Genomic DNA, 19160 nt, shown 5'->3' with positions numbered 1-19160 from the left:
TCAGTATCTGCCTAGGAGAGCCATTTGGGAATAGCCAACCACACTGAAAAATGTATAAAAGAAAGTTCTTAGAACTTTGGCCAAATCTACATTAGTGGTTTGTTTGAAAAGCTTCATTGTGACTACTTTTATTCGGAATGATAGTAGAATAAAAGTTTTTATGATGAAAGTAAGTCTACAATTAAGGGTAATTTAAGCATGCCTTTCAAACACTTATTTTCAGAAATATCATCATTTACATTTCAGAAACTATGACTAATGTTCAGAGATGTAATGTATAAGGTGATATAGTAATAGGTAGATTAAAGATAATATCCATGAAAAATGTAAATTCTTCTTAGCTTCTTTTAGTCAGTTTCTAACTTCTTTAGCTTCTTTTAAAAATATGCTTTAAAATTAACAAGCATTTATATTTTCTATCTCCCTTCCTTCCCCCAACTTAAAAAGAAAAAAAAAACAACTTCTAACTTATATGCATAATCAAGCAAAATAATTCCCCAAATTGGCTCTGTCAAAAGATGTATGAGTTACTGGCTACTCTGTGTCCATATGAAGAGCTATAAAAACATAATTTGGTCACTAATGATTCTTCTCTCATCAGATCCTAAAATATTAACCATGAAGAGAAATGTGATCAGCACTCAGCACTCATATATGAACATCCCCAAGGTGGTTCCACAAAATACTGAAAAGCAAATAAGAAGGATAGAAAATGGAGGTTTCAGGTAACTAAAAGCTAATCATGTTTAACCATGCTCTTTGTCTTAACTATGTTAGAATTAGCCTTGGCTGTTTATAATTGTTATAAATGGATGATGTTTTCTTTTTAACACATAACAGCCTATTTATACAAGTCACTTTCCAGTCAATAGGCAAGGTCTCTCCCCCTAGCAGGATTTTTATGTCCTAAACAGACAGCATTAAGATGTGTTCATTTCTGAAAGGACTCAGTCATGAACTCTGAAGCAGTACAGGAAATGTCATCTGAGAGGTATGTGCCTTGAAATAAAAGATGAGGTGAGCATGAGTGAGAGCATGGGACATCTAATGGACAATTACATGTATGCTTTGTTGTCATACATGCAATATCAAAAGATGGAGAGGAAGGACTCTAGTATGCTGGACTTAGGGGAGAACATAGCTAAGAGTTGCACGAGATGGTGAGAGCTTGATGGGTTATAATCTGTATTGTTGGAGGGAGGGAGCCTTATTGATGAGAAACATGTCAACTAATATTTTTTAATGTGATATAGAATCCCTTTTCAACTAAGCAGTGAGTAGATGGGAGGGATTCTCCATTTTGTATTTAGTTAGTTTGTGCCAGTCAACATGAGTCAAGATACAACAACCCAGATATCACACTTTTTGATGGGCAAACCTTGCTATCAACCATTCGTAACCGAACACTGACCTATCAAATATCTAATCCTAATTTCTTCTTTTATATTTTAGTAGTATGTAATGGTTCAAAAGTTCCTCACCACTATCTATTTATATCCTCATATGTATATTTACAAGTCTCGCTAAATGTCATTTAGTGCTGGGATATGTTAGCTTATGGGAATTGGTAGGCTAGGAGTGGAAGAAGGGAATAGGGAAGCCCACAAAGGGCCAGGTTACCCCACATACATATTCTTTAATGTATTAGGCTAATACGCCTCTGTATGCTGTTGGAATGTAGTTCGCTCTCGGACGATGATGATGACAGTGCCTCTGTGACGAAACATGGAAACCACCAAGGAGGCGATTCCTTCAGAACTAACTCCCATGCAAAGGAAGGAGCATCCTCACAGAGGTGAGCAATGTTTTTTACCTCTAGCTTTTAAAAGATGAGTTGGGATCTCACCACTTAAATAGCATAGTCTGGGCCAGTTCTCACAATGGACCACTATACAGAGCCTCCATGGTACACTTTTTTCCTGCTATTACCTACTATGTTGCCCCTGGGAAATTGTTAATGTCTAATGGTTCCCTAGTGTAATGTGGATATGAACAGCAGCAAGTAATCATTTTATTCAAGAACCTAAAGAAGAGTTCTAAAAGAATTGTGGCATTAGAGGATTAAATCCTGGCTACTTTCCAACACAAGTCACTGCCTAAAACATAGCACCTGTGAGTGTATGATAGCTGGAAGCCATATTTATTTATATAGTCAGTAGAGGATGACCAGAGAGACTTCAAGGAAGGAAATCAGCATTTCTTAAGGATCTACTTTGTGCCAGGTATTGTGCTAAGTGCTTCACAAATATTAGCTCATTTGATTCTCACAACAATCTTGTGGGATAGATGCTATTTTTATCCCCATTTTATAGTTGAGGAAACTGAGGCAAATAGAGGTTAAGTGACTTGCCTAGAGTCACACACCTAGCAAATGTCCGAGGTCAGGGCTGAACTCAAATCTTCCTGACACCAGGTCCATTGCTCAATTCACTGTGCTACTACTTGTCCTAGGGATGTGCAATGGAGGCTGTGTGTGAGTTCATGGAAGATATATAGGATTGAAGGAAAATAGGTTATATAGAAGGACAGATGGTATAACTGAGAGATTGGTCACCTATGGTAGAACTGTCACAAGGGACACTTTATTGAATGCCCAGATTTTCTTACATTTTGAGAATAAACGTATGTTAATAGTTGGACAGTATGTTATAGTGGATAAATTTCTGGAGTGACCCAGGTTCACATTTCTTATTCTGTAAATGACAAAACTGAAGGCTAGAGAGATTAAATGATTTTCCCATAGTGATAGAGTTGGGATTTGCACCCAGTCCATCCAGGACTTAATTTCTAGGAAATTCAGTTTCTTCACCTATAAAATGTGGTTAATAATACCTAGAGTTTCTGTTGTGGGGATAAAACTAAATAATAGATGTAAAAGTCTTTATAAGTATTGGTTATTTCTTTCTCTCTTCCTTTCTTTTTCTTTGTTCCCTCACTCTCTTTATTTTTTCTTCTTTTTTCTTTCTTTCTCTACTGCCTTTAAGCCTGATAGTAGGACCCACTGGCAACCATATATTGTTTTTCCTTGTCGATGGCATCAGGGTCAACCTGTACAGGATTATATACAACCCAATGATAAAGGTGTTGAACTCCATTGTGTTAATCGGTCAAGGGATATTTAGTTACGTCTTTTGTGCGGGGGCTCTTTTATCAGTTCACATCTCATCTGAGACTTAGGATTTTTAAAAAAATCATTATGTATTATGTATTTGACAGGTAAGTATTTCTATATACAAAAAGCACAAGAGTATTTATATGGAATCACGACTCTTACATTCAGCTTACTTTTAAAAATACATATTATACTTAACATGGGAATATCCACCTTGCTGAGTCTTCTTTTGTACTTCCTTTGGCTTGCCTTGGGTGTGTTTTAAAATGTTGCATTGGTGCTCTTTTCTTGGCTTTTTTTCCCAAGCATCATTATCCTGAGCTCCTAATTCTTCTCCAATATGTAGTACCCTCTCTTCAATAATAACTTTCCCTTGTAACAAATAAGTCAAGCAGTACAAATCCATACCCTGGTGATGATATAAATCTCATTTTGCTCTTCATGACCCCGGTGCCAATAGGTGGGAAATATGCTTCATCATCAGTCTTCTAGAGCCGTGACTGGTCATTGTAGCAAACAAAATTCTTAAATCTTACTGAGCTATCTTCTTTTGTAGTATTATTCTTCTGGTTTGATTTACTTCACTTTGCACCAGACTATAAAAATCTAGGGGAAGCTAGGTGCTGAGTGGCTAGAGAGCCAGGCCTGGAATTGGGGGGTCCTGGGTTCAAATCTTACCTCAGACACTTTCCAACTGTATGACCCTGGGTGAACCACTTAACCTCATTACTGCTCTTCTGCCATAGACAGGAAGTAAGGGTTTTAAGAAACACACACACACACACACACACACACACACATCTTTCTTAGTCTCCCTGAATATCTGTCCCTTTTGTTATTTCTTACCATATAATAATGCTGTTCTATTCATATCATATTCCATGATTTATTCTATCAGATCCCAACTGATGGTCATCAATTTTATTTCCCATTCTTTGATGCTATTGGTATTTTTATACATATTGGTCTTTTGTCTCTTGGGTTTATTTATCTCTTTTAATTGGCACCACTTGGTCAAAAGGAATGCAGTTTACTGACTTTTGAAGAATATTTTCCAGTTGTTCTTTCCAGAATGTATGAATTAATTAATAGTTTCACCAGTGCCTAAATATGGGCAAAGGATTTTTAATCAATGAAAGTAACTTTAAGAAAAGCCTTAACTAAGAAGGGGCTTTGCCCAGGAGTAAGACTAGAAGTGGGAGGAGCTATGCCTGGAAGTGATACCTTGCTCTCCTTGATGGGCCATCTTCTGAGAGACCTACCTTCTCTCCCAACCCTTCAGGGGAAAAGGTTAGGGATACACTGCCTTATTGGCTTAGCCATTGTGGGCCCTCTACCTCACCAAGTCTACTTCACAGAATTTGCCCCAGGTATAATTTGAATGAATTACAATTCTAATAATTAGGAATTATAAAAGCCAGTATCTTTTCTGCCAGTTTTTGTTTCTCCTTTTTTAACTGGCCCTTTTCTTTTTGCATCACTTTTATTTCTCCTTGCATCACTTTCATTTCTCTTTTCCACTTTCCCCCTGCCTTTCTTAATTGGTTTTTGGTCTTTTTTTGAGTTCTTCAAGAATCTGTGTCCAATCCATATTTTTCTTTTGGACTTTGGGTATGTTTTCTTTGCTTTTACTGTCCCCTTCTGTGTCTGTACCTTGCTCTATCTCCATAAAAATTCTTTAAAGTTAGATGCTTTTTTTGTTGTTTGCTCATTTTCCCTAATTATAGGTAGCCTTTGGGGGGGATGATGTGATGGTCTGAGGGATGAGAGCTCTGAAAGCCCCCTCTCCCTGCTGATTCAATTGACCCTTGAGATTCTGATAATTTAAAGACTTGCCTCAGGCTTAGGTATAAGCTTTGGATCTCATTCAGATCTTGATCAGGTCAGGGGATGATCAAATTCTAGCCCCAGACTTAGGCTCAAATTTTTTGTCTCACTGTGTACTTGATTCAATCAGGCACACCCTTGATTGTCATGTCTTGGAGTTCTGTCCTGAGCTTTTGGTTTTTTCTTTTCTTGAAAGTTGTTTCACTCTGTCTCTTTGTTGGTTCATTTATTCCTGTGTTCATTTTGTGGTGATATTGTAATCTTGGTTGGAGAAGATTCTCATGGTGGCACAGAGCTGCTCTGGATTACTCTGCCATCTTGACTCCCCAATATCTCTTTTCTGAAACTATTATATTGATCTTCACAATTATACAGAAAGTTACTGATGCATATTCATTATACTCTCATTTCTAGGAGTCAATACTTGCCAGGTGCCATTGCACTCTTTAATGTTAACAACTGCAGCAATAAAGACCAGTAAGTATTTTATTTTCACCCCTGAAAAATAACAGTTATTCCTTGAAAAAATGTATTAATCAATTAAAGATACATCTGAACCAGTTTTGTATGGTGGATTCTTAAGGGAAGTATGATGTTTTAAATATAAAAGGGAGTAGATTTATTTTCTATCTCCTGTAGGGTACAGTGGGATCTAGTAAATAGTTTAAGTCATTTGTCTGGAAAATGGAAAATGGAAAAATACAAATGACCTTTACATTTTCTCTAAAATTGTCTTTTGCTTGGGAAGATAGCATTTCTGAAGATGATTCAGATCAACATGTTTGGGTGTGGCTGATTGTTTTTAGATTAACATCATACAAAGGAGAGGGGGGTTGTGGGTGGTAAGCACAAAGGCTTGGGCTGTTCTACCTTAAGAGGTATTGCCCAAGCTGTTAGATTTTAGCTCTGATTATTTATGAACCTGTAGCCTTGGGTGTATGTGCCATATTTAATAATCCCTTATAGTCTCTCTCCCAGAGGGGGAGGATTCTGTGCAAATGGGGATCCTTATGGAGCTGCCTTGGCATATAATACATTGCAGCAAATATCTTTAATCGAATTAAGAGCCTTAGGAGTTCTATGGCAAATCATGTTCAGGCTACTGAGGAGTTTATTTGGGTCCTTTGCTTAACATAAAGAATAGAACTAGGTAAAACTGGAGTAAGTTAAAATTCTCTTTATTCTTTTTTAATCTTTTGCATCAGCCAGATTTTCCCTTCCAATCTTTCACATTCCCATCTCAAGCTTGAAGATCCTTCACATTTCCCCAGGACTGGGAAGCTCCTTTTGGGCTAGGAAGCATCCCAAGTTTGGTATCTGTCACCTCCCTCTATTGTTCCTTTAAACCTCAACATAAATGAAGACCTCAGTGATCATAGGATTTCTAGCTGGAAGAGACCCTAGAAGTCATTGAGGGAAACCTATGATAACAATGGTGGTTATGCATTTCTACCTATCCAACATGGAAGGGGTATTAAGGTCGAAGGTTAAGCTCTGCTTCAAAGAAAACTTCTTTTGTGCTTTAATTGTGTATCATGATTGAGTAATGTGTCAAAGTGAATTTATCTAATTAAAATCTTGTCTCAGTCCTTACCAAACAGGAAAACTGACTTACACCCTTCCTGCCTCTCCCTAGTTATATTAGCAGGCCATTCCTATAGAAGCTAAAGGAAGAAAGCCAAATATAAGGTGTGCCTAGATTGCACACCTTTGCTTCTCCCAGATCTTAAGTAGTCTTTAGACATACTCCAAACCTGAGTTCCTAGACATAATTCAATTAATCATCAAGCATTTATTAAACTCTACATGCCAGTTGCTGAGACAGTAATCCTATCCTTATTATTATTAAGGAAATTCACCATCATCTGCTTCCATTAGGAACTAGGAGATCTCTCCACTCCCTCACTTGTTTTAGTTCTTCAAGTCTTTTCTTATGCACACCTTCAAGAGCTTTGTGGGTGGGACTGGATTTAGTTCCCTATTGGAGAATAAATAAAACCCCATTGTGTCTGGAGTTCCATTCTAACTATGCTATACTCTGTACCTAAGAACTGATGAACAGATTGGAGCTAAAAGATTTGTTATTACCTGAATTTATCTTGTCTCTCCCAGGTAATATTTGTGTTTCAATTTTTTCAGGCACTATCAATGAGGACTCAGTTACCTCTACTCCAATGGAGAGGAATATCTATAGACTTCCTCTATGTTTGGATAATAAGGATAACCTAGAGTGTGGTGATTTGTCCTTAAGCAAGGTTTTTCTAGTGTCCCTCTGTGTGAGATAAATATGATGACAAGAGCCCTACTCACATAAACAAAATATAGAATCAGAAGGTAGAAATATAAAGAGGCAGTTGTTTATTCCCCTCATGAGCACTTCAATCAACAATGGGCTAAGTGCTGACTGACTAGGCAGCAAACAGGCAAAATATACAAGTTCCCAACACAAGTCTCCTCTCCCTTCCCTTATCTCCACCCCCCTCCCCCCATTCCCACAATTAAAAACATCTGTTATAGCTTCTTCCAACCCAGTTCAGGTAAGGGGAACAACCAAGTTGTTTATGAGTCCTCAATCAATAAAAGGTAGCAAACTAGCCTTTGTAAGCTGAATGCTCACTCTGAGAATAGCTCACTCAATTCTGTCTTATATATCCTCTATCTTTAATTGAATTAAAGAAATTATATTGTGGTGATACCTAGTCAGATAGAGGGTATTCAGTGTTCATGTCTGGACTTTCACAATAGCTGTACCTTCAACTACTCACAAGGGAAGCAGTACTTCAAATACACAAGAGTAGATGATTCTTTCCTTTGTCCCTGAACCCTCCTGCTTTTGTATGCTCTTTTTGCCCCAAGGTCTATATAGGGCTAAGAATATGCTTAAAAATTACAAAAGTGGGAAAATATTTCATTTTTGCTCTGGCTTCCTATCTAATCTTAGGGATGCCTATTCTAACTGACCTCATTAATAGGACTTAGATGATTTACTTTGTAGTAGTCATGTGATTTACTGATACAAAGTAAGAGAGCAATTATACATGATGAGCTGACTCTAATAGATGATCTAGGTTATGGTGGATAGGAGTAGGAAAGGATTTTCAGGTTTGAAGTGCTGAGATTGTCTTAGCAAGTAGTTGGTGAAAATAAGGCAGATGACAGAGTTAGTACTGCCTCCAGCAGAATTAACTGAATTTGGGAGGTTCCATCAGTTTCCTCTGGCGTAATCATAGTTCCATTTTACCTGTCTTGCTAGTCCCCATCTTTGAATCCCTGCTGTCATCACCACGCTTCTCTTAGATCATTCCTCGCTTTTCTTTCCCTTTGCTCTGCTCAGGCTGTAGAGTCAATGTTATGGGGGCAAGTTTGTAGGCACAGGATCTTTTTGCCTCAGTAGGACTCCCAGTTTCTCAGAAATGTCTCCACTTTTCATATGAGGATATCTAGCCTTTTTATTCCTAGTTCTGTGAAAGGAGTAGAGTGGAGTGACAAAGTCAATGTCCTTTTTCAAACAAGGAGCCTGAAGATGAGCAGGGGGACTGGGTCAAATATGGAAGTTTGCATGTAAAATTTCACCTTGTCTCATCTTTTCACACATCATTTTATGATCAAAAGCTGAATATAAACCTTGTTACACATATAATAGTCCTTTCCTCAACCTGCTAAATCTTATACTCACCTAATATAACTTTTGAAAACTCAGTTACCTCCACTCAATGATGAGGTATTGGAAAAGAAAATCTGTCTTTAGATATTAAGGATTACCTTGCTTGTAATTAATTTTTAATGATTGGTTTAATTTATGTTGACTAACAAAAACAACAAAATTACTGTCTGATTTAGGTTTATAAAATTTATTATAATTAGAACTGTACTTCCTTGACCTTTCTTCACATTTTTATGCCTTCCTTATTCACTTTTCCTAAACACATGTCTAATGACAATAGCTTTCCTCCCTCCCCCAAATGAAATGCTCATTGATTTCTGGTTGAACTCATCTTTGGGGGAACACCTTTCCATATGGGAAATGGGAGTGGACTGATGAGGAAGAAAGTTAAAATGGTTTAGGACTGAATGTGATTTGAACATGTGACAGATATATTATTTCTTTTTTAGAGAGGTGAAAGAGGAAAAGAAGAAAAAAAAAGAAAAGAAAGGGTAAGTCTCTCATTGACCAAAATATTTGATATAAAGTTTTCCAACATACAGAACTTATGTTTTAATGCTGTTATATAATGTGATCCAATTTCTAGCAAATCCAGTGATAAAAAGGAAAAGAAAAAGGATACAGAAAAGAAAAAGAATAAGGAGAAAGAAAAAGAGAAAAAGGAGAAAGAGAAAGAGAAGAAAGAGGACCAAAGTAAAGATAAGAAAGCAGAGTATGTATATTATTTATTAATATTGAGATCAATAATGCTCTGTATTTGTGAGAATGTGATAGATGCCTTGTATAGAGTGGCAATGTGGTATAATTCAAAGAAGAGTAGTCTTAGAGTAAGATTTACTTACTGAGTGACTAGCCATTCACTTAACTTTCTGAAATTCAGTTTCCTCATCTGTAATACATGGATATCGATATTGAACAAAGACTATTTCATCTTTGTCTTTGTATACCTGGGGCCTAACCATTCCTTGGCACATAGTGACCACTTAAACACTGCTTGTTTGACTGATTGGCTAATCAATTGATTAATTTACCTTATGGGGTTATTGGGAGAAACTTCTATGTAAAGCATTAAGGGCTATAAAATATGAACTATTCTTAGCAGATATAATAAATACAATTTAGGCCAACTCTATAAGACAAAGAACCCTAGCTTAGTTAAAAAGTTAAATTGTCCTCCTTCTTCTTGCCAGATTTAAAACTAGGTCCTCCTGGCTCCAGGCTTGGCACTCTATCCACTGAGTCACCAAGCTGCCCCATAGAAATTTATTTTCTCTAAGCATTAACATCTCCCAGTTAGAGATAATGTATCAACTCATCTTCTTACTGGAAGAAATCTTGATTCTGAGGAGACTCAAACACACAGAATGCTTTCAAAATAGCATAATTATTCATTCATTTCATTATTTTTTAGAGTAAACAAGGTTCTTGTAACTCTATAGAAACTATTTTAAATAAAACACAGCTAGTTGAATATCCTTTTCCTGATTCTGGATAGCAGGACAAATGTTATCATACAACCTCTAGAAATACCCTTTTCTAAAGAGGCAGCTGGGTATGGTACAGTGGATAGAGCACTGGTTCTGGAGCCTACCTCTGATTTCTTAGTTTGCTCAGGCATGGAAAGGAAACAAGACTCAGTTTGTGGGGGAAGGGGCCAACTGGGAGGGGCAGTTGGGTCTTGTGACTAGCACTTCCTTCCTGCCGTGTTGGACTTGCTTCCGGGTGTTGGAGGAGGAAGGAGCTTGTTCAGCCAGTCTGGAGTGCCATGCTTTTTCTTGGTTCAGCCTGAAGATTCAAGTCTAATCTCTTCTGAAGGTTAGACCTGTTCTTGTTTGCTTTCTTTCTACTGCTAAGATTCTAAAAAAGACAAAACTGGACTGATATAGAGTAGACGGGAGTGGGAGAACCCTCTGCCAGCCTCTGGGGCCTGGCCTCAGGTCTGAAGCTGAAAAACAACTCCAATCCCAACTAGTTATTAAACTTTATATTATTTGAATATGCAGTCAGATACGTGGACTATCATTTCTGGTCATAGAGGGAGCTGAACTTCAGTATCAGTCATTCAAAGACAAACAGACCTCATTGGACCCTTGCTGTTTCCTCTCAGCAGGGGTCATCTCCCTCCCTTGCTTCACCAAGCAATATTCCCTCTCTCCCCTCTCTCCTCCATACCCTGCTACAAGCCTCCCATTATCCCCCATTTTTCCAACCTTATTTCCTTTCCCAATAAATATTATACAGGTTAAAAAAGAGGGGAATAATAGTACCTATTTTGAAGTGTCATTATGAGGATTAAATAAAATAATATTAAAAACCCTTAATATATAATAGGAACTATATAAATACTCATTTCCTTCCTTCTCCTTCTAAATGTGGTACTTGAAAGCTATAATTCAGTAGAACTAACTCACAGAATGCTAAGGTTTCATTTTTCAAATGCTTTCTTTCTTTCTTTCTTTCTTTCTTTTTAAATTCTTACCTTCCATCTTGGAATTACTACTAAGTTTTGGTTCCAAAGTAGAAAAGTGGTAAGGACTAGGCAATTTGGGTTAAATGACTTGCTCAGGGTGATAGAGCTAGAAAGCATCTGAGGTCAAATTTGAACCCAGGGCCTCCCATTTCTAGGCTATCTAAGCCACCTTATCTAGGCTACTGGGCCACCTAACTGCCCCTTCCTTCGTTCCTTCCTTTGTTCATTCTTTCCTTCCTTCCTTTTTCTCCTCTCCCCCCTTCCCTCTCTTCCTTCATTCCTTTTTTTTTTAATGGTAATTTGTTCTCTTTGGACATTTAAAGAGTAGAGTTGCAAATACAAATATAATGGACATAGTTATTTGTATGGGCTGTGGAAAATTAATGTTAAATTGGGTGATTACTGAAAAATCATTTTTCCCCTTTGCCTTCCCATCTTGGAGTCAGGATGAAGTAGTTTGATTTTAAAGTTGGGACAAGCAGTCTCTCCCGCAAAGCTAAGAAACGCTTGGGAATCTCCCTTTCTTTTGTTAAAATCTTTGTTATGTTATGTTGGGATTAAGGGTAAGTTGACTAGCCACTTGCTCAGTCAATGGACAGAATCCTTCAGCTAAGATTGGTTTTATTAGCAGAGTTCCACCTGTAGCACTATCTAGTCTTGGACTGAAGGGAAGCATCTCATGTGCCCCTTACTCTCTGCTGCCACCTATAGTTTGAGAAGGAAAAGCAGAGATGAAGATGGTCTTTTTGGCTACTTGGTATCCTCTTAAACTCTCTAGTTTTCTTTGCCTTATTTAAAGTCGGCTTGTTCTTTGTTTCTGCAAGTTCTTTTTTCCAGTTGGACAAAGAAGCATCTGGGACAGTGAATGACTAAGTTGGTTTGTATAGACTAGAGATAGCCAGTCTGATGAGTTTTGAAGTTCTCTCTGACTTAAAGAGAAATTTTATTCATATTAAGAGGTAATATTTTCTAAAAGCCTTCTTAGGGGAAAGCAAATTTGAGTCGAGAAGAAAAGAGAAGATTTGCTAAGCTAAAAAGTGGTAGAACCAGTAGATGAGTAGGAAGCAGAGAGTTAGTTTCCTGAAGGGAAGATGTTTCTGTATGGACCAATGACATCAAAGGACTGTGAATTACAGTTGTCCCTCACTGTATTGTAGTTCATATTTTTTTTTTGTAGCTTCATTGAATCACAGTTTGTTTTTTTAAAATCTGATTCTGTATTGCAGAGTTACACTTATCAAGGCACACTATTGGTTGATGGAACAAAAGGCAACCAACCACAGTACTATGTTCTATATCCTGAGTGCTGATTGGCTCAGTGACTGTAGGTTAATAAGAGTGTAAAAGGTTTATAGGAGAGTGGGAAGGGTTTATAAAATCTTAAAATATATATAAATAATAAAATAAATACAATACTGCTACTTCGTGGATTTTCACCTCTCATGGGGGTCTCTGGAACGTAACTCTCATAATAGGTGAGGATCACTATACTTGATAAAAACATATAGATTTTCTTCCTCATGTTTCCCTGCATGTTTCTGAGTGCCTACTTACTTCCATAGCTATGAAGTGTATTCATGGGAGATTGTGTCCCAGATTTCGATGTGGATGTACTTTAATATTATATCTATTATTTTTTTTTCTTATTTCTATGTAAAGTATTTAAGGTTTAAAATGGTGACTTAATCATTGTGTTTGGGAGGGTTAATTAATTCACCATGTGAGTGTATTATGTGGAGTCTGTTTTGTTTAAAAGGAAGTACACTGGAAGAATCTCAAGCTACAGCGATGACTTTGAAGAATATGTATTCCCTCATTAGGTTACCTCTAGGATGCTGGGGGAGTTTGCCTGGTGATGGGGACCTAGGTCTGCCAGGGTGAGAGGCCAGGTCGGAATGATCAAGCTAACTCACAGAGTCAGTAGGTGTTGACATCCCTTATGTGCGTGTGAAATATTGTTTTGCATTTTGAATGTAGGTTAGCCACAACTGCTCCCAGACCATGCCACTGCCATTATATATATAGATATACATTAATTGAATCTACCTGTTGCAAAATTTCTCAGCTGAACTGCTTAACTCTTGACTATCCATTCTAATGAATTATGTATGATGGATATAAATTTTTAAATTGTAAAATAAATTTATATTTGCTTCTCACTGATAATCTTTTTATTTCTCATTGCTGCTTAGTGAGAAAAAAGAAATTTTGGTTATTGATCCAGCGGGGAGTACATATTACAACTGGCTGTTTTGTATCGCTTTGCCTGTGATGTACAACTGGACCATGATCATTGCAAGGTGCCTAGATATTATGATAGATCTCATTTCTCTTTTACCTTATCTGATAATACCCTATGTTCTTTTACCAAGAGTACCTCAGAAGATGTTTTCTTCTTTCTTCTCAGCTCAAAAGAAAGACTTAAAAATGTCTATCCCAAACTTTCATTAATGTCAGCAGTAGATACTTTAGTGTCTAGAACTACTTTAACACTTAGGCAATTTCCATTTTAAAAAAGAAATAATTATTCAGGGATGTGTTTAACTTTAATTATTGGTGCCAGACCTTTAGAAAATGTTGCACTTTTCTGGCAACTAGAGAAAAATGCTAGAAAGTGACAAAATACAAATTTTTAAAAATAAAAATTCAATAAAGTAGGATAGCTTGTCATAGACTCAAAGAATAAAAGAATTGGAAGGTACCTGACAGCTTACCTGATCCAGTCTCTTATTTTCAGGTGGATTGTCTAAACCCTTCAGGTAGAGGGATGTTTATTTTCTTGAAACTTTTCAGGGATTCTCCAAGTCCCACTGATAGTCTATTTCAGGATTATGTCAACCTGATAACCAAGATGCTTTTCTTTATATTTAACTAAAAATCTCTTATGCTTTAATTAAAGCAAATTTCTTATTCTTATTATCTCATCTTGAGATGGCATAGTGTAGTTTCTATCAGCTGTTGAATCACACATTTATTGCAGGGAGTTCATTGGGTGGTCATGTGCTAATAATTAAAAAAGTTCTGGGTCAAGAGTCAAAGGACCCTGGTTCATAGCAGCCCTGATAGTTTCTCCCTGTGTGACCTTGAGCAAGTCATTTTACCTCTCTGAGCCTCAGTTTCCTCATATGTAAAAAGATATTGGATTAGATGTTATTTAAGGTCCCTTCAAGTTCTAGGTCCCTTGATTTATATAAAGAAATAGGTGAGAGCCAGGTCTAGAGATGGGAGGTCCTAGGTTCAAATCTGGCCTTATAAACTTCCTAACTGTGTGACCCTGGGCAAGTCACTTACCATTCTTCTGCCTTGGAACCAATACACAGTATTGATTCTAAGACAGAAGGTAAGGGTTTTTATTTTAAAAGGGAGGGGGGGTGCAGCTGGGTAGCTCAGTGGATTGAGAGTCAAAGCCTAGAGACAGGAGGTCCTAGGTTCAAATCTGGCCTCAGACACTTCCCAGCTGTGTGACCCTGTGCAAGTCACTTGACCCCCATTGCCTAGTCCTTACCACTCTTCTGCCTTGGAACCAGTACACAGTATTGACTCCAAAATGGAAGGTAAGGGTTTAAAAAAAAAAAAGGAATAGGGTACCTTTCATGATTCTTCTTACAAAAATGATAATACTAGTAATAATAGCTAGCAATGATACAGAGTTTTAAGGCTTGCAAAGTCATCACAACAACTCTGGGAGGTAGGTATTATGATTATCCCTATTTTACAGATGAGAAAACTGAGGCAGACAGAGTTAATGAACTTGCCTAGAGTCATACAGCTAGTAAGTGTCTGAGTCTGGATTTGAACTCATGACTTCCTGACTGAAAGTCTAACACTCTCTCCACTGCACTACCTTGTCCAAGTCTCATTAAAACTTGACTCAATTTAACATTTTGTCACTTGGACTTCATCAATTTAAATTACTTTTTCTAATATAAATATAAATTAGTAAAGCTTTTGCTATGCTCCCATTTTAGCTTCTATATTATTTTATTTACAAAAATTCTTCTGTTACAGAGCATGTTTTGAGGAACTTCAGACTACTTACTTAGAATATTGGATTATTTTGGATTACTTATCAGATGCAATCTATCTTCTTGACATGTTTGTACGAACAAGAACAGGTAAATATGTTGTATTGTTTTGTATGCGTTTTAAGTTGTGAGAGCTTTTCATTACAAATAACATCAAGTAGGCTTATAAAGCAATACTTTAAGGGAAGGAAAGCAGAGCCAAAGTCATAATCAAACTATGTAAAACAATGAGTTTATTTCTTTTGTTTAGACTTAAGTTGGTGCTCTGTAACATTTCTAAATACAGAAATGGTTTTCCTCCATATTTGCCCCACCATCCTAGCTTATGGCAGGATTGAGAAAAAAAATTCTTACTGTTTTTTTTTTAAAAAGTGAGAATAGATCTCATTTTTAAGATATCTTGCTTCATTTTGGTGGAAGGCATGGGAATGGTCACACTGTTTCTAGTAGGGAAGAAAAAGCATTCATTGCTTATTAAAAAAAGCACAAAATATGACTAAGACATTACATTTTGTCTATTATATTTTGCCTTCTGTTGTGTTTTTATTTCCAATTTTAATGTTTTGATTGTCCTGCTTCTTGCTTATTTTAGTAACTCCTTCTTGTTAGTAGCCTTTTCTCTTTATGTATCTCTTGTGTACACTTTTTCTCTTAAAAATATCAGTGAAAATTGAAATTTTGAACATCAGTGATAAGATATTTATATAACTACATGTCCATTAATCTCCAAAATATTTTACTCTAATAGGGGAGAATTTACTTTAAGTTCAGTCTTATCTTTGACCAGAGAATACTAATATTCTATTATAGAAGAGAAATAATGAATTGATTTGGTATTATATTTTAGGTTACCTGGAACAAGGATTGTTAGTGAAAGACAAACTTAAACTCATAGAGAAATATAAATCACATTTGCAATTTAAACTTGATGTTCTCTCAGTGGTACCAACTGATCTGCTGCTTTTACAGTTGGGATGGAACTATCCAGAGGTCAGATTAAACAGATTACTCAGGGTATCACGAATGTTTGAATTCTTCCAACGGACTGAAACGAGGACAAACTATCCAAACATCTTTAGGATTTCTAACCTTGTCATGTATATTGTGATTATCATTCACTGGAATGCATGCATATACTATTCCATCTCTAAAGTCATTGGATTTGGGAATGATACATGGGTCTATCCTGATACTAATGACCCTGAATTTGGTCGTCTGGCTAGAAAGTATGTTTATAGCCTCTACTGGTCAACACTGACCTTAACCACCATTGGTGAAACTCCACCTCCTGTTTTGGACTCTGAGTATGTCTTCGTGGTGATTGACTTCTTGATTGGAGTTTTAATTTTTGCTACTATCGTTGGTAATATCGGCTCCATGATTTCTAATATGAATGCAGCCAGAGCAGAATTTCAAGCAAGAATTGATGCAGTAAAACAATATATGCATTTTCGAAATGTAAGCAAAGATATGGAAAGGAGGGTTATCAAGTGGTTTGACTACCTATGGACAAACAAAAAAACAGTAGATGAAAAGGAAGTTTTGAAATATTTACCAGACAAACTAAGGGCAGAGATTGCTATCAGTGTTCACTTGGACACATTAAAGAAGGTACGCATTTTTGCTGACTGTGAAGCTGGACTATTGGTGGAACTGGTCTTGAAGTTACAGCCTCAAGTTTACAGTCCTGGGGATTACATTTGCAAAAAAGGCGATATTGGACGGGAGATGTACATTATCAAAGAGGGGAAATTAGCTGTAGTAGCTGATGATGGGATCACACAGTTTGTGGTCTTGAGTGATGGTAGTTACTTTGGGGAGATCAGCATCCTTAACATTAAAGGTAGCAAAGCCGGTAACCGAAGAACAGCCAATATTAGAAGTATTGGCTATTCAGATCTTTTCTGTCTATCAAAAGATGATCTCATGGAAGCTCTAACTGAATATCCAGATGCTAAATGCATGCTAGAAGAAAAAGGCAAACAAATCTTGATGAAGGATGGACTATTGGACCTAAATATTGCAAATTTAGGAAGTGATCCTAAGGACTTAGAAGAGAAGGTCACACAAATGGAAGGATCAGTAGACCTCTTACAGACAAGATTTGCCAGGATTCTTGCCGAGTATGAGTCAATGCAGAAAAAGTTGAAGCAAAGGCTAACTAAAGTTGAGAAATTCTTGAAACCATTAATTGAAACTGAGTTTTCAGATATCGAAGGAGTAGAAACAGAGAGAGAACCCACAGAGTCAACACAGGAATGAAATGATGTGAAATGACAGGGACTATCCACTGGACTTTGTGAGATGCTTGGATGGTAAGGATCCAAGGCAAATGTGAAATATCTGTTCAGCAGTTCTACAAAGTTATCTTTTTATCCTAGGAAGATATTTATGAATGTTTATGAAACAATGGGGAAAATGACTTGGATTCAATAAAGAAGTTGATAAATGCTACACTATTCATCACCGAAAGGGAAATAAAATTGTGGAGTATTCCGAATATAGAGTCACTGTGTCATGTTTTCTTACTGGATACCTTGTAAACATACAAGCTAATGAATTTGACAGTACACATCATATCTTACAATTACTTCTATAAATCATCTTCTACACGGATATAGTAAACTTTTTCTTATCTGGCATCACTGGGTAAAGCACTATTTGGAGTAATTAAATATCCTGGCAATTGAGAATTACCATCATGGATTACAAGTTTTACAAAGGAGTTAGAATATCATAAAATGCACTTAATACTAAAACAATAATGAGAATGATTTAATCTTTCTTCATGATTCAGAAGGCATTTCAGGATCCTACAGTGTCTCGGGGCCATTGTAATAAATATCAATTACATATTGGAGAATATATTGGAGAATATAGAAGTGTTGGTTAGTAGAAATTTCTGACTGATAGAATATCTAATGAATAGTAAATTGTTTTGTAACTCTCTAGTGTACCTAACATATTGTATACGATAGTCATCTGTGTTTGTATCTTATTCCCTTACTAGACTGTAAGCTCCATGAGGGCAGTCTACATTTTGTATCTGTGTGCTATGCACGTAATAGTTGCTTAATAAATGTGTTTATTTGAATAGATCAGCTTTTTTGCATGTGTTTTTATCTTTGAGATTCATAAAATCTTGTCTAAAACATGTACAGTACATCAGGATTTTTTTTTCAATTCAGCAAAAATTCCTCATAGGAAAGGTGCTATAAAAATGTGTCAAATAACACTCGAGTCAGTCTTGACAAAATTGCAAAATATCAAGTAGTATGCCAACGCCTGGCCTTCGAAGGCTTTAGAGACTATATTGGAAGTGATTGCAGGGGTTCTGGAAAGTTAGGAGCCAAGCTATTGCTATATTATCTGAACGGAAAGCTAGCCAGATAGAGCAGAGATGTGTGTATGTATGTATCACATAACCAATGTGAGACGATACACAGGATGCATATTAATAAAGGATATAAAAATCTCTCCAATTAGGAAATGAATATTAAACTGCCTTTTTAAATAACCCACTATCCTGTTAAGAGAGCAAAATCTCTTACCTTTGGGGAAGAAACAACTAAACCAATTTCTCTAGGAACTTGTCCTATATAGCTACAACATTGTAACCAAGCTCCAGTGACTTTAGATTTCTGTTATTTTCTGAAGCAAGCAAAATACCTAGAATATATTTGTGTAATGACTTGTTGCAGTTATTGCAATAAGGGTACTTTTATAGCACTTCACAGTTACGAAGCCTTTTATATATATATATATATATATATATATAGTACTGTCTCATATATATATATATATATATCTGATCCCTCCAGCCACTCTCTAAGGTAGGTAGAATGAATATTATCATCTTCATTTTATAGATGAGGTGACTTAGAAAGGGTGTGATTTCCTCCAAATCACTAACTTTGTGTTATTCTGGTCTCTTTTCACTACACTGTTTCCTTGTGGTAATGAAAAGTACTGGAGAAGAGAAATGCCAGAATGCTTTTCCTGTTGGGTTAATGTCTACCTCCCCTTCCAGTATTCTATCAATTCTCCTTCCCAAAAACAAAT

The 19160-nt window shown here is 36.5% G+C and overlaps 1 protein-coding gene across 1 annotated transcript; it reads left to right on the top strand.

Annotated features, from left to right (window-relative positions):
* Positions 1-618: 618 nt before the first annotated feature.
* On the top strand, positions 619-18304 carry CNGA1 (cyclic nucleotide gated channel subunit alpha 1). Its single transcript, XM_007496487.2, has 8 exons — positions 619-725; positions 1682-1795; positions 5354-5416; positions 9053-9094; positions 9190-9315; positions 13266-13373; positions 15082-15188; positions 15946-18304. Exons 1-8 carry the CDS (start codon positions 619-621, stop codon positions 17358-17360), a joined length of 2082 nt encoding a protein of 693 aa, XP_007496549.1. The 3' UTR covers positions 17361-18304.
* Positions 18305-19160: the final 856 nt, after the last annotated feature.

This window comes from Monodelphis domestica, chromosome 6 (assembly GCF_027887165.1).
Source record: "Monodelphis domestica isolate mMonDom1 chromosome 6, mMonDom1.pri, whole genome shotgun sequence".
Classification (NCBI taxonomy): Eukaryota; Metazoa; Chordata; class Mammalia; order Didelphimorphia; family Didelphidae; genus Monodelphis; species Monodelphis domestica.
This window is presented reverse-complemented; position numbering and strand designations above follow the sequence as displayed.

Bases quoted from the DNA above. Each gene is read 5' to 3' on its own strand.
- CNGA1 (XM_007496487.2), top strand. From the start codon at position 619: ATGAAGAGAAATGTGATCAGCACTCAGCACTCATATATGAACATCCCC. The intron at 13,374-15,081 runs GTGCCTAGATAT...CTTCTGTTACAG, and splicing joins TGGACCATGATCATTGCAAG to AGCATGTTTTGAGGAACTTC. The intron at 15,189-15,945 runs GTAAATATGTTG...ATTATATTTTAG, and splicing joins GTTTGTACGAACAAGAACAG to GTTACCTGGAACAAGGATTG.